Source organism: Culex pipiens, chromosome 2, assembly GCF_016801865.2.
Source record: "Culex pipiens pallens isolate TS chromosome 2, TS_CPP_V2, whole genome shotgun sequence".
NCBI lineage: Eukaryota > Metazoa > Arthropoda > Insecta > Diptera > Culicidae > Culex > Culex pipiens.
The window spans coordinates 91,978,385-91,994,864 of record NC_068938.1 but is presented as its reverse complement, the minus strand read 5'-3'; the positions used below and the strand labels follow the sequence as shown (position 1 = coordinate 91,994,864).

The following is a 16,480-nucleotide window of genomic DNA, read 5'->3' as shown; positions in this document are numbered from 1 at the left end:
TTTTGCCTGGTCATACAAAATAAGCATTTGAATATCCGAAAATCAGTATCTCGGGAAGGAGTTTTCTTATCGATTTGGTGGCTTCGGAAAAATTGCAAGCTTTTTCATTGATTTATTTTTTCATTTAAAATAAATGAACCGAAAATCTTTTTTCGATTACTTCATTAGAGTTTTTATCTTTGTTTTTATCAGTAAAAAGGTGAGTTTTGAAAATTGAAAAAGGTGAGTTTTGGAAATTGAAAAAGATGAGTTTTGAAAATTAAAAAAGGTGAGTTTTGAAAATACTATCAAACAAAATTAAAAAAATGCAAATCAAATTTTCAATCGAAACACCTATACACATTGTTTGATAAAGTGCACTTAGCTTAACTTTTTAATGTTATTTTTTTCGAAAGTTGTAAAATTTTATGTTGTTATAAAATACTTCTCATAGATCTAGGATTTTTTCTCAAAATTTATTCTCCCTGAAAGAGCCCCGCCAAATATATGTATATACGCCAAATATAATATATACTCCAAATATAATATATACTCCAAATCAATGCTGTTAATCGTTGAAATCAACGGCGTTTATATCATCGATGTCGATGATCGTTGATTTAAACGTAATCGTAATCGCAGCCATCGTTGATTTAATCGTCAACGTCAACGGAGTCGTTGATTTAAACGACGTTGATCAACGCGTTGATTATCGATAATCAACGAGTTGATCAACGGCGTTCTTTTATAGTTTTCTAGAGTTTTATGAGGAAAGAACGATTTTTTCATAAATGTTTTGATTGGGAAACATTCTTAAATTGATGTGGCATGGTTGTTCGGGGATCCGGGTGTACCAAGAGGACCGAAGTCACCGGAATTTAAACGTAATTTAAGCCCTAGCTAATTGCTGGTCACTTCCATCTCCACTTTGGTTCCCAAGTCCAACCAGGATTTTCTTATGTAAATGACACCGAGAACGGACAATTGGGAACCGATATATGGTCGGATTTTCACCGGAATTATTGTTCCGGCGGGTTCATCGGCACAATTTATTTTTCTATGATACAATACTGAATTGACCACATGAACCATGTTCCAGAACCCAGATTAAGATTGGCCTAGGTGTCAAACTTCGTGACAGACTGGAGTAGCCTACTGTTGGTGATCAATGAGTTTCGATCGAATCCCAAGAGATAAATCTTTCGCGTGGTGCCGAAAACCAATCGCAGTAGGTCATAAATATTTTTTTTTTACTCATTGATCAATAATAGTAGGCTACTCCGGTCTGTCACGAAGTTTGACATCTTGGCCAATCTTAATCTGGGTTCTGGAACATGGGTCATGAGGTCAATTCAGTATTGTATTATAGAAAAATAAATTGTGTCGATGAACCCGCCGGCACAATAATTCCAGTGAAAATCCGACCATATCTCGGTTCCCAATTGTCCGTTCTCGGTGTCATTTACATAAGAAAATTCTGGTTGGACTTGGGAACCAAAGTGGAGATGGAAGTGACCAGCAATTAGCTAAGGCTTATATTACGTTTAAAATCCGGTCACTTCGGTCCTCTTGGTACATCAATTTGAGAATGTTTCCCAATCAAAACATTTATGAAAAAATCGTTCTTTCCTCATAAAACTCTAGAAAACTATAAAAGAACGCCGTTGATCAACTCGTTGATTATCGATAATCAACGCGTTGATCAACGCCATTTAAATCAACGACTCCGTTGACGTTGACGATTAAATCAACGATGGCTGCGATTACGATTACGTTTAAATCAACGATCATCGACATCGATGACGTTGATTCAACGATTAACAGCATTGCTCCAAATCTTTGAGTAACAAATGTAACACCCTGGAACAGAACTGTTAAAATCAAGTAAAAACACTAGTTGAATTAAAATAATATGCTTCATGAAAGAAAAGCACCCCTGCGAAAAATATTTTTATAGTCCTGAGGAAATTTATACCCTTTTATTTTAATATTTTTCTGACGGCTGGTTGCTGAGCATCATAAAGATAAAATGAGTTTTATTTAGTGTCACCAAACTAGGACTAATTTTTCAACTCGAGATAGCTCGGAAACTATTGGTTCGATTATCTAAGTTATAAAATGAAATTGTTTGGTCCTTAAAATAGAAAAAAAAAGAAATTTTAAAATCAAGCCAATCATCATTTCAAAAGGTTACTTTTGGTTCTCAATTCTTGATAAAAAGGTTGTCTATTTGTTCTACTGCTCACAATGCAGATTTCACCCATGCGCATTTTCTAGCCTATAAAACACGTTTTAAGTTTATTCAACCAACAAGAAGTACACATGCCACTATATAAAATAGTAAGCAGTAGGAAAATTTTGCAATTATTTGATTCATATGGGACAATTTGGATCTTCTCCACATTTTTACTTCTAAATCTAATGAGTAAAGGGTAAATGGATTGTGTTCTCAAAACATTCTAATAAAAGAAGTATTTTGGTCCGAATAAATCAAAGATGAAAAAATAAAATTATTCAGCTTTGCCTAAATGGGCAATAAAACGTCATTTAATGCGCAATCGATTGCCATTTTTGTTCAATTCTAAAGGTGCTTTACAACTTTTTAAAATAAAATATGCAGCTTCTTGAAAGCTTTATATGAGTCTGCTACTTGTATTGCTTTAAACTTAGCTTGTGATTTTATTCAAATATTCAATTCCAAAAATTGATATTTCCCATACAAAATTGACGCAGCTAAAAACTATAAACGAATCATTCCCAAACTTTAGGGAATCGTTTAGGACCCCAAAAGAACTGAAATGTTGCTGAACTGACAAAAAATTGTTTAAGTTATAATTCACACTAAAGCTCCATCATATGAGCTTTTTTAGGTTAAGAATAAAATGTCGAGATCGGTGGTGTAGTGGTAAGCGTGGTTGCCTCAAACCCCAGTTGGCCTGGGTTCGATCCCAGACGGTCCGGTGGCATTTTTTGAGACGAGATTTGTCTGATCACGCCTTCCGTCGGACGGGGAAGTATATGTTCGCCCCAGCCCCTAGAGGTTAGGTCGTTAGCTCGCCAGTAGGCAGTTGGGATCACAATCCAAAGGTCGTCAGTTCGAATCCCGGGGTAGATGGGAGCTAAGGTGTAAAAAGTGGTTTATGTCTCACCGTTTTGAACATTCTAACACCTAGCTTCAAGTAGGAATCTCGCAATCGAGAACTCCAAGGCAAACGAACAAATTGATTTAATTTTAATTAAACAAGAATTTTTAAACTGCAAATCAAGGTTTACATTTAGCCCAACTCAAATTTCTGTACATCTCTGTTAAGTTCCCTTGGTTCTAAATCGACCTAGTTTCAGCAACCTGGAACGCCAGCGTCCCCGCAGATAAGCAAATTGGTGACGCTTGTTTTGGTTTCTAGCAGCAACATCTCATTCACGGAATCTGGAACGGAAACCTACGAGTGGAAGCAAGGAAAGCTCATCCAAACAGTACAATAAACGTGGAGAATATTGCACACTAGTAAATTTCGTTCTTTTTTTTAAAATGCATCATCCGAGTTTCGTCCCCGTACGGTAAACCGATTACGTACACTGACCAACAGCCGGCAAGCTCTACGATATCAAGAAGGAAATCACGCTTCCACGAATCGACTTCCACATGTCTGCAACAGTGGGGGTTGTTTGCGAAGACTGTGGAACAATATTTGCCCTAGGATTGGATTCCAAGTAGAGGCACCTTCTCCCATGGCAACAGAAGTCTAACTCCACGTTAGGTTCTACTACTATTTTAGGGGGTTTTGTGAAATTATGATGAATTTAAGCTGTTATGAAGCATTACGTCTGCCACAAAAGGGGTTTCACCGCCCCCAGCGAAGAAAATTCACCGCATTTAAAACTATTTCAGTCCAAATCCCTCGACAATTGAAGCTAATCCTTTTCCACGGATAACGACCCAATGAGAACCAGAACCAGCTCCGCTAAACAGTGACGAGCTCGTCGACGTGAGCCCAAAGTTAATCCTTTTTCGCCACGGTATCTTGCGCAGTCGAGTGCCATCAGCCACTATCACTGCAGACGACTTAAAGTTGGAGCTTTCGACAATATAAATGAATGAAATTACTCCTAGGCTAAACTTAGTCTTCACCAGCCGCTGAACTGGACAGGTCCGTCAGCGAAATAAACCTCCTAAACCCAAGATTTCAACCAACAAGACTTCCCGTTAAAAACTCCCTGCAAGCCATGGCTAAGCCCAGTTCACGAGTGCCTCTTCCGGTGTGCCAAGTGTTAATCCTGCTCGCGATATGCAGTTCCACCGCCAGTGGTAGCGCCCTGGAACGGTACCGTAGCCTGATACGCAACCAGTCCGTGCCCATAAATCTGGAAGCGTTCCCGGGGGAGCTGTGCATGCGGAGCTGCGAGGACACCCTGCCTCGCGTGTGCTACTTCAACTGGGTGCTGGAACACTATCACGCCATGGGACCGTAAGTAGAAGTACACAGGTTGTTTGGAATAGTGGCGGGCGAGGATTACCTCGCAAGTGACGCAAATCTGGAATGTGCAAACTCATCGGAAGATGCAAATGTGAAATCGTGTAGGGAAGAAGTGAATTAATAGTGCTAATAGATGAAATTTCGGATTTTGAACAAATTGGTTTTATGGCAACATCCGCAAACATATATTTCTGAATGAACCTTCTTCAAAATTGATAATACAAAAACATAGAATTTAGGGGAGAGTGGGGAGACTTGATCCCCTTTTTTTGTATCGCACTTAACTCTGTCAATTTCTCACAAAACTACAAACTTTTTGCATGAATTGAAAGCTTAAACATTCAACTATGTTTAGTTAATAAGGGTATTTCATCAGAGGAACTCTTCGAATCATGCCAAGCGCTTTTAAAAAATATTTTAAACCGGCATTTTAAAAATGTTAGGGGTAACTTGATCCCCCTTTCAACATTTTGAAGAAATCTTAAGCAAAATGTTTCTTTTTCATCCAAACTTTTAATTTTCTATAAGTTACAGCAATTTGACATAAAACCTGTACGTTTGTGTTCAAAATATAACAAGTTTAGTATGTAAAATATTTGAAAACTTAAAATATTATTTTTTAGAACAAAATTAAGCATGTTTACAAAAGCTGGAAATTTTTGTTTACAAAACTTTTGAAAAAAAGTTCAAACTGCAGTAAATTATGTACAACTATACTAAAGGAAACTATGTATGAAAGCCCAGCCCAATTAATTAATCTTGAGGCTGATTCCAGTGACTTAAAAATGCAGGGATCAAGTCTCCCTAAACACACTTTTTTCAACAATTGATTGTAAAAATAGTATGACGATAAATTTAACATAAAATGCGTAAGGGTTTTGGAGTTGATAAGTTTATCAAGCAATTCATGTATAAAAAATATTTTTTTGAATAATTTTTGAGTGTTTTCTATACAAATCAAAACAAAGAAAAAAAGATCTCTTGGAAGTTTTTTGCAGCTCGTTAAAGAAAAATGTGTGTAACTCAATCTAAACATTTTTTAATTTTTTTTCTTTGTTTTCTACAATGTGTTTTAGTTAATTTCGCACAACTTTCTAGAACAAAGCTAATTGTTTTACCCACATGCTGACGAGATACAGGCTTGGGATCAAGTGTCCCCGGGGATCAAGTCTCCCCACTCTCCCCTACAGCTAGAATTTGGCTCTATTCAATCAAGGTGTTGTACTTTAAAAAATCGAAACGTGTTTAAAGCTCGAAAAAAGAATTCTGGATTGGGCAAAAATTTTAATATTAAAAAATAAATTATCAGTTTCCAAATTCCTTAAATTTATTTAATTAACAAACACAGGATCGATTAATTTTGTTTAGTTAAAATTATGTTGGGAAAGCGTTACCAACCGTTTTAAATTGATTGCAAAACTTAGAAAAGTTCTTATAGCTTTTATAGAAACGTTAGTTGAATTCTAAAATAACCAATGGTTTACAACAAATTGTGATATTTTTGAATAAAATATAGTTACTTATAATTTTTTGTATGTACTTCAACTGTTGGACTTTGTAGAAAATCTGATTTTATTTTCTATTTTTGGATGGAACACCCTTAATCATAGGGATTCTGGAATTTTGATCCACTTATATTTTCTCCACGATGAGTAAAGCGTCCGATCTACTTGAAGATTCGAGCTTCAAACTGCCCCCAATACAATGTTACCTGATGGCATCCATGTCATGATATGACGAATATCTCAATGGGCTTAAATTGTTTTATAATACTAGAAACAGCAGGATAGACCAGAGCGGTTCAATAGACGATGATGCATTTAATTCAAGTGGACTTGCACTTGATGGAAGCAAAAAGAAATCAAGTGTTGGTAAACAAATTATAAGTATCACGTAGGTGCTTCCCATCATACATCCAAACGGGAGGAAGTTGCACGATATCCGTTTCTCGCAACAATTTCAAGTAGGGCTGAAAATCGACTAAGATCATCAAAATGTTTATTTTCAGCGCCTGCAAATCTTGTGCCGACGGGAATCACCGCGACTGCTACCACCACGCGTGCCTCACGGCGGACGGAGTCGAGCGGGGTGTAATGTCCATCAACCGGCAGATTCCGGGCCCGCCGATTCAGGTCTGCAAGGACGACCTGATCGTGATCGACATGATGAACGCCATGGGCGGTACGGCAACGGCTATGCACTGGCACGGCCTGCACCAACGGGACACCCCCTACATGGACGGAGTTCCGTTTGTGACGCAGTGTCCGATCGAGTTCATGAGCACCTTCCGGTACTCGTTCTGGGCCACCGAACCGGGGACGCAGTTCTACCACTCGCACGCCGGTCACCACAAGGTCAACGGTCACTACGGAGCCATGATCATCCGCCAGCCGGAGGTCAACGATCCGAACGCCCATCTGTACGACTTTGACCTACCAGATCATACCATACTGGGCTCCGACTGGATGCACGTGGACGGAGAAATGTTCATGCCCGGACTACCCTCAAGCGGGGGCATTCTCCCCAAGAACCTGCTCATCAACGGCAAGGGGACGTACACGCACGAGAACGGCACCGCAACCAACGCCCCGCGGGATGTGTTCCGGGTGCGCAAGGGTGGTCGCTATCGGTTCCGGTTCATCAACGCCGCCAGCCACGTCTGCCCACTAGAGCTTCAAATCGAAAACCACCCTCTTCAGATCATCGCCAGTGATTCCTTCAACGTGCAGCCCGTCACGGTAAACACGCTCGTTACGACGTCTGGCGAACGGTACGACTTTGTGGTGAACGCCGACCAACCCTCCGGTGAGTACCCACGCCGTATAATAATAGGATCTGACAGGCTCTCCTCTTGACATTTGCAATCCTTTGGCCGGCTCACGCGTGGCGTCATCCCTCGTCAGACATTTCGTCAAGTGAGGAGTCGCTGATACGCGTGATATCACTAAATCTGTCCTGGCTTTAGGCAAATGAAAGGACGGCGCGCGCCCTACATGGTGGCGAGCCGTTGGTTCAGGAGCTTGTTTTCGCAAATGGAAGTAACATTTTGTTCCGATCAATGTGTTATCCAATTTATATAAAAATACTTTTTTTCGAGCTTTCTGAAAAAATACACTGAAACAAAAATACACGCCACTTCTATGAGATTTTTTGATTTTTAAGTCTAAAACTTATATTTAAATGTGATGTCACGATTTTTTTCGTTCAAATTGAGGAAATAGCCTAAGATGTTACCAAAAGACTGATGAAAAATGCAGGATTTAGTGAAAAAAGTTGATTTTCGTAATTAAAAGACGCAACTTTTGGTACCCAGACATGTATAGGTCATCGCTGAAATTTTAAAGTTATTGCAGTTTTAGTGAAAAAAGTTGATTTTTGCCAATTTCGTCATTCTCCGGTTTTTGCGCGCGGCGCGTCGAAAAACACGGATTTTATTTTCAAAAAATCATATCTCGGAATCCTGTTAATGAACTCCTCCCATTTTTTAGTATGTTATGTAAAAATGTCCGGGGAATCCGATAAAAATATTTTCAGACATAGGCTCTTTGGTCCAGACACCGTCAAAACGGCATTTTAAAGTTTCATACGCCCTTTTTATATGTTAGACTATATTTTTGAAACTTCTTACTATTTTTCTTTGGAAGGGCAACTTATCACCTTTCATTTGCGTATAAGACAATTGAAATCGGTTAAAATGGCGAGGAGTTATAATTTTTCGAAAAAAGTGGTTTTTGCAAAAATCGACGAAAATGGCCATTTTTCAGACCACCCTAACACGCCGTAGGTCACCCTAATGGCCAAACAAAAAAATACGGGTCTAATTATTTCGGCCAGGGAACCCCCAGAAAAATTTTGAGCCCGATCCGAGGACTTTTGTTTTTTTCCATGCTGTTTTCGTGGGGAATTGCTGTTAAAATGTCTTGAAATTAGCTATCGAATGTTTTGGAACAATATTATATTTAAGTCAAATTCTGGCTGTTTTTCAAACAAACGGATGTATGCAAAGACACTTTTTTAGACATAACTTTTGAACTACTTAGCAGAACTTCAAACAATTCAATAGCGTTTGAGACCTTAAAGTCGAATGCAACCGGTTTGACTAACATCGGTTCAGCCAGTGCAGTGCACACACATACCTACAGATATTTGTTCAGTTTTCGATTCTGAGTCGAGAACTATACGTTTTTCTTAGAAAAAAATCTTTTTCTGAACAGGATTATAGACTTACCTCAGGTGAGGAAGGCAAAACCTTGTATGCCTCTGAGAAATCTGGGAGCATTTAAGAGATCATTGTCGTTTTCAGTGAACTCAAATGTGGACCCTACATTGGATATCTTTTGGCATTCCTGGGGTCATTTTGAAGAACATTTTAAAATCATGATTCAATTAACCAAAAAGCTTCTGATTAGGGAAGCGAGTTTTTAAGAAAGGGTAATTAAATTTTCATTGTTTCCTTGTCAATTTATGGAAGTGACACCATGTTAATGGCTATCTTTGGAAGCAAGAATAGAATTTACATAAAAGCACTGCCGCTGGCAATCTACAACAAAAAGCCTTTGAATCGGATCATTTATCCAGACCAAACAAGAACAGTCTCCAGTCTTGTGTCACAAAGACGTGGGTTTTAAATTTCAATTACAGTGCACTTTCCTTTAATCAACGGATGATATCTGGACGATGGAAAAGCATGAAAATCCCATTTTTCCACACTTTCATCCAGTATACCGGTGGTGGCACAACAACCCATGGAGGAAATCAAGAAAGAAAGAAAAAACGCCCGCCCGGCCTAAGAATAGCGGTCCTTATGGTGAGGCATCCTGGTGGAAAATCATCTTCTTCATCGAAATTCCTTTTGTACTCCTATACGGTACGGTCTCAAGTGTCAGTGCCGCCGCCACCGGCAAGATAGATTGGGAAAAGTGTCCTATACACGTGTGCCTGGCCGCGATAAAACGCGTTGGAAGATACCTAGTACATTTCCGTAAGATCCTTGAAGCGGTGCCTTAAGAAATTCGGGGGGATTTTTTACGCTTCTGCTTCCACCCCCGAAACAAACTCCGGCTCAGATTTCAAAAGTATCGCCACTTGCACCTGCTACCACCTTATCTTGTTTGCCTTGAGGGAAAGATTTTCCTCCCAAAAAAAATAAAAGCAGTTTTCCTCCGAAAAGAAGCAAAGTCCACAAAAGTAGGCCGAACTAACTCCGGGAATGATCCAGTGGATGAGTTGGGGAAAGCTCTCAATTTGTCGGTCCTCACTTGGACCCGGCCTGAAGTGGGGCGGCAACAAGGTCAGGTGGTTCCTGCAGGTTTTGGGGGAGGCAGGTGGACGAAATCATTTTTGGTTACAACACTTTCAAGACATGACGAAAACCCCCGGTCCTGAATGCTATCTGATGAGATGATGCATAATTAAAAACGTTACTTAATCCACCTTTAGGTGGTTGGTGCCTTCCTCATATTCATAAAGTCAATACATTCAGTAAAAATAGCAACATTCCCCCTTAACATGTTTAACAAATCAACTTTATTACTCATTTCTTTTGATATGGTTCGCAGACCATCAATATTTCTGGCTCATCGGCAAGGTCTGATAAAAAAAACCTATCCAACGATAGTTCGCATGGAAGATTCAGACAATATTTTTATCACAATATCTGAAATCAAACCTCTAAAAAGTGTATAAATAACACTTAAGGGCCAATAACTTTTAATAGGGTTGTCAGATCCTTGATGTTTTAGGCTCATTTGAAAGGTCTTTCGATTATCTAACTAACGATGGGTCGCATGATGGACTCGGACATCATTTTTACTGAAATATCTGAGATCCGGCCTCCAAAAAGTGTATAAATAACACTTAAGTGTCAATAACTTTTGATAGGATTGTCAGATCCTTGATGTTTTAGGCTCATTTGAAAGGTCTTTCGATTATCTAACTAACGATGGGTCGCATGATGGACCCGGACATCATTTTCATTGAAATATCTGAGATCCGGCCTCCAAAAAGTGTATAAATAACACTTAAGTGCTAATAACTTCTGATAGGGTTATCAGATCTTCAATGTTTTGGGCTCATTGGAAAGGTCTTTTTAATACCTTTCTGAAAATGTATAACATGACAGGGTTTCTTACAAAAACCACCCTTTTTACAATCTTCCGGACATACGCCAAAATCGTTTTTTTAGCATAACTTTTGAAGTACTTTACTAAACTTCATAATTTTCAATAGGGACTTATGGGACCCCAAGACGAATCGAATGAGACCAAAACGGTCCAAATCGGTTAAGCCAGTGCTGAGATAATCGAGTGCATATTTTTTGGTGCACAGACCCACATCCCTACACACACACACACACACAGACATTTGCTCAGAATTTGATTCTGAGTCGATAGGTATACGTGAAGGTGGGTCTACGAGGTCAAATTAAGAAGTTCATTTTTCGAGTGATTTTATAGCCTTTCCTCAGTAAGGTGAGGAAGGCAAAACCTTTTTGCACAGAATGCTAATGTGCCGTGGGAATGCACTTTCCCAGGCAACGACGACGGCGGTGGTGTCAAGATTGCTTTGAATGGGGCTTTTGGTGAAATTTGAATGCACTTGAGACGTTGAGTTCTGTTTTGGTGCACATTTAGGGCCTTAGTAGGGAATTGATTAAAGCTTCAAACAGCATTAACAGATGCAAATCTCGAAAGTGCACTTTGTCAACAAGAGATCAACAGCCGGAAAGCTTGTATAACAAAAGATATAACTTTTTATTTCTGTGTAAAGCTTGGCATTTGAACTCTTTAGAAGTTGAACTGTGTCAAATCATACGAAATTAGAACAAAATGTTTCTAAGTTCTTGAAAACTTGTTCTATGGAATAAGTTTGGTCCCGGAAATACAGCATTTCCATTTGAAAAGAGCATAAACAAAAAAAATCTCTGATCAGGCTCAACATTTTCTGGGGGTTCCTCGGCCAAAACAATTACACCCGAATGGTTTGGTTTGGCCATTAGGGTGACCTACGCCGTATCAGGGTGGTCCGAAAAATGTAGATTATCATCGATTTTCGCAAAAGCCACATTTGTCAAAGAATCATAGCTCCACGCCAGCTCTCTTGGACGCAAATGGTTGGTTGGTCTTCCAAGGAAAAATAGTTTGAAGATTGAAGAATCCAGTCTAACAATTGAAAAGGTCGTATGAACTGTCGTATGACTTTTAAATTCCGTTATGACGATGTCTGGGCCAAAATTACTATTTCTGAAAATATTTTTATCGGATTCGTCGGGAAATTTTACATAACTTACTCAAAAATGGGAGGAGTTCATTTAAACAGGATTCTGAGATATGATTTTTTTTTTCTCAAAATAGTAACCAAATTTTTCTACGCATTGCGTGCCAAAACTGGAAAATCACGAAAACAAGAAAAAAACCACTTTTTTCACTGAAACTGCGATAACTTTGAAGTTTATGTGATGCCTATACTTTTTTGGGTAACAAATTTTGCGTCTTTCAATTGGGTTCTAAAGCCCTATGTCAATTTGTATTTACAACGGTAAAAAAACACGATTAAAACAATTTCTGATCACTTTTTTTCATCTTAATGCGAAAACATTAATTGACAAGACAACATTTTTTCGATGGATCAACTATGGTCCCCTTGGAACGAGCTGTCAAGTAGGACCTTTTCTGTCAAGAAGGGCCACGAAGTTATTTTTTTAAATTGATTTAAAAATCCATTTTAAATTCTTTGCGGACGTAGAAATGGTCATTGTACTCAGAAAAAATAGTTTTATCGTTATGAACAATAATATCAAAAATTTAAGCTTGATTTTAAGACCCAATTACGAAAATTAAATTTCTGTTTCAGTAACACTTGAAACTTGTAAGCTTATAATTTAGAAACTGATTTTAACTGTTTTTAGTGTAAAATTGTCCAAGGAATCTGATGATGCAGTCCGTTTTCTGATTCGAACATTTTTTTTTATTCAAAAAATCATGACAATTTCAAAGTTTTAAGGAAATAGAACATATGGGAATGGGTACATCTTTTATGTTAGGAGAAAGTTTAATTTTACCTCAAAAAACGTGTAAATTCACCACTATTCCAGAATTTTGTTACTTTTCTAGTATAACATTACATAATAAAAGAAGTAATTTTAAGCCTTCAATTTTTAAACCTTCCAAATGTACACAGTTTGATACTGTGTATTTATCAATATTTTCCTTATTAAAGAAACTATTTTTTTAAACATTTCAAAATTTGCAGAAACATTATAAAAGCATAATTTTTGTTTAGAAACACGTTTCTCTTAAAGGTACAAGTTCAAAGGGAAATTGATACCTTTTTAGTACAGCTGTGAAGAATTCCTGTTTTTTCTAAAATATTTTTTTGTTTTTGTTTCGGTATTAAGATTTGTATTTTCAATCATTTTTCGTAGATTTTTTAAGGAAATGATGCAGAGAACAATTTTACTAAAACTTGCTAAATGAATGGAGATCAGGAAAAAAAGGTATAAATCTTTGGAAAATGTTACGAATATTGAAATAACAAAAATGCCCCTATCCATGTATCGAAAAATAAAAAATGAGAGTGTGTGCGTGTAACATGGAGTTAAACTTTTCGAAGCGTCATGGTAAACTTCACAGCAGCTTCACAGAAAGTTTAACTCCATGTTGCAGATTTGATAGCTCGATTGACATTTATATGGGTACCGTATGTGGTTGTGACCTTGGGTCTGGGGAGTGAGAATGGGTCAAAGTTATTGTTGTGGGAATTGCTCGAAAAGTACCCAAGTGTTTGAAAATCTCTACTTTAAACGTTGTAGCATGTCAATACTATTCCCTCAAACAAGAAACACTGCTGAATGACTTGTTTTTACCATATTTATGTATTTGAGCATTATTTTAGTTTCAATTGACCCAATGTAACCCCCTCTAAGGGATGAGATTGGGTCAATTTTAAAACAATTAACATTTGAGGTAGAGTTCATCAAATTCCATCATATTTTGGGAAAATGTTGGTAAACTATATAAGAACAATCTTTTGATAAATGTTTTTGGATATCATTTAAATTGTTTTTGTTATTTATCAATTCAAAGAGCGATACACTTGCGATACACCTCTTTTTTGACCCAGTGTACGTGCTAGGGTCCGAGAAGTCTATGAAAAACCCTTTATAATAATAGAAAAAAATCTTCAAACTAGGAACCTTCATCGACAGAACATTAAATTTTCCTCTTCAATTCCGTTTACACTAAGTACCCCCCCCCCCATCAAGTTCCAAAGGGAGCAAAAAAAAAAGGGATGCAAAAGAAAGCTCGTAATCTCCCTGATTGGAAATCAAACTGCCACACAAAACGGTTCAATTACTGGTCCTCAACTACTGAACGGCTCCTTCTGGAGTGTGCCACTATATAGAGGCAAAAAGCACAGAAAGTTCCCTTTTTCTACTGGTGAATGAATATCTGAGAGCGTTCCACTGGGTTGCGCCCGAACCAAGGGATGTTGATCTGTTGATTCTGCACAAATACGGAAATTAACTATAACGATAATCTAATTATGTAAATTTTCCTCCTCCTCTCGTTCTCCCTAGCCAATTACTGGATCCGGCTGCGGGCGATTGGACCTTGCGATTATCTGAACATCGACCAGACCGCCGTCCTGTCTTACTTGCCGTTTTCCGTCCCCGAGGAGGAGCTGGCCTTCACCGACCGGGAGTTTCCGGCCTTCTCGGAGTCGCTGTTTGAGGAAACCATTGTAAGATACTGCGATAAGCGGAGAAAAATATGTTGAACTTTGCAGCTGATTAACTTTTGTGTCCTCTCTTATTGTTCCATGCAACTAGTCGGCGAATCATCCCAACACAACCTGTGGCGTCTCGAAACCGGACGTTTGCATCACCGATTTCGAAGCCCACTCGAGGGACGACAGCATCGTTAACGGCGTTCCGGATCACAAGTTCATTCTGGGATTTGAAAACTATCGGATGACCTTTGACAAGACATTCGGCGAAAACAGTTACGAGCATTTTATGAGTAAGTGTAGTACTTTTTTGTCTGTACCAACTCCAGTGGGACGACCCCTTCAACTGGAATGACCTAACGACCTAACATTTAATGTTTCGATTTACTTAAAAATCTTTTACTATTAATCTGTTCACTTTCTTCCCGCAGACATCCACGATGACATCAACCTGCAGGGTGCCATCAACAATCTCAGCTTCACGTATCCCCCTTTCTCGATGCTTACCCAACCCGAACTGCTCCGCGAGGACATGTTCTGCGACGAGCACACCCGACCTGCCCATTGTGACCAGAGTGACAGCCACTGCACGTGCATCCACCGGCTCAAGATCGAGCTGCACTCGCTCGTGGAGCTGTACATCCTGGATCTTTCCCCGGATGTGAACCCCCTGAACCATCCGTTCCACCTGCACGGCTACCAGATGCACGTGATGGAGATGGGCCAGAACCTGGCGGAACCGATCACGATCGCCCGAGCCCAGACGATTGCCCGGGCGCAATCACTCCGCCGGACCACGGTGACCAACTTCCCACCGAGCAAGGACACCGTTTCGATCCCCAGCAAGGGCTACACCCGGTTGCGCTTCCGGGCGGACAATCCCGGCTTCTGGCTGATGCACTGTCACTTTGAGTGGCACACGGCCGTCGGAATGGCGTTGGTGGTGCAGGTCGGAGAACCAACGGACTTTGTCCGGGCGCCGGCGAACTTTCCAACCTGTAACAAGTACCAGCCGGACGTGGACGAGGCAATGTTTCGATAATGGTGATATAGTGTTGTAGCGATATTGATGTTCTCATTAATTTATACTTTATTTAAAATAAAATCTAGTCATTTTGAAGCTAACCCAAAGTTTTTAAAAGATAATTTGAGTTTAGAAGAATGACGTTTGATTACATAAATGTGGTCCGATTTCGATGAAAATTTCCATTTTATAGATTTAAATGAAGGCTTTTGAATTAGTTTGACAGAAAAATACTGTTCCATACAAACATCCTTCACCAATAACTAAAATATTTCAAAAATAATCATTTTCAAGGCAAAAAATTCAAAAAATAATAATATTAAAACGTGGTTTGGTAGCGTTCTGTTAAGCCTAAAATGATGATGATTGGGAAATTTTGTTGCTAAGGTAACTACTTTTACGTAAAATTGGACGCCCGATTTGAAGGCGTACTCAGAATCCCGAAAAAACGTATTTTTCATCGAAAAAAAAGAAAGTTTCGAAAAAAAATCGTTTTCGACTGCAAAACATTTGGGACAAGTAATTTTATGGGAAATTGATGTACTTTTCAAATCTGCAATAACCGTACCGCCCTTCCGTCACGAGATATCGAAAAATTGACCTCGGAATCATGAACAGATCAATTCACTGAGAATTCGGACATTCGATTTGGTGCCTTTGGTATGCCCAAAGAAGCCATTTTGCATCATTAGTTTGTTCATATAATGTTCATACAAATTTGGCAGCTTTCCTTACAAAAATGATACATGAAAATTCTAAAAATCTGAATCTTTTGAATGAACTTTTTGATCGGTTTGGTGTCTTCGGCAATGTTGTAGGTATGGATAAGGACTACCCGAGCAGACGGAAATAACTTGGGAAGGTCAGTTTTTGATATTGTGAGAAGGTCGAAATATGTTATTGCACAGCAAAAAATCCGATGGTAAAATCGCATGCAAAAGCATGCACATCACCTTCGTCAAAATAAACACTTAATATTACACACTGCATGTACAATTTTTGCAACACACAAAAAAAGTTGCAACCGACGGGATTCAAACCCAGCACCAACAGTAAGGACTGGCGCCTTAGCCCACTCGGCCATCAGACCGATGTAAAGCTGCATGGATAAACGCATATATGAGCTTGACATTTCGGTCAAGTAGGTTTCCCATACTGATGGGCTACATATTTCAGGATGTAAAATCACATAAAATTGAATAAAATAATGCAATATTTATTTTACACCCAGGTCTTTTACACGCAGCTGGATTACTACTTTTTTAGCTGTGTGGGA

General features: G+C 38.8%; 1 protein-coding gene across 1 annotated transcript; it reads left to right on the top strand.

Annotated features, from left to right (window-relative positions):
* The first annotated feature begins 4,092 nt into the window (after window positions 1-4,092).
* LOC120428534 (uncharacterized) lies at window positions 4,093-15,305 on the top strand. Its single transcript, XM_039593566.2, has 5 exons — window positions 4,093-4,445; window positions 6,463-7,259; window positions 14,032-14,195; window positions 14,284-14,473; window positions 14,612-15,305. Exons 1-5 carry the CDS (start codon window positions 4,204-4,206, stop codon window positions 15,220-15,222), a joined length of 2,004 nt encoding a protein of 667 aa, XP_039449500.1. The 5' UTR covers window positions 4,093-4,203; the 3' UTR covers window positions 15,223-15,305.
* The last annotated feature ends 1,175 nt before the right edge of the window (window positions 15,306-16,480 follow it).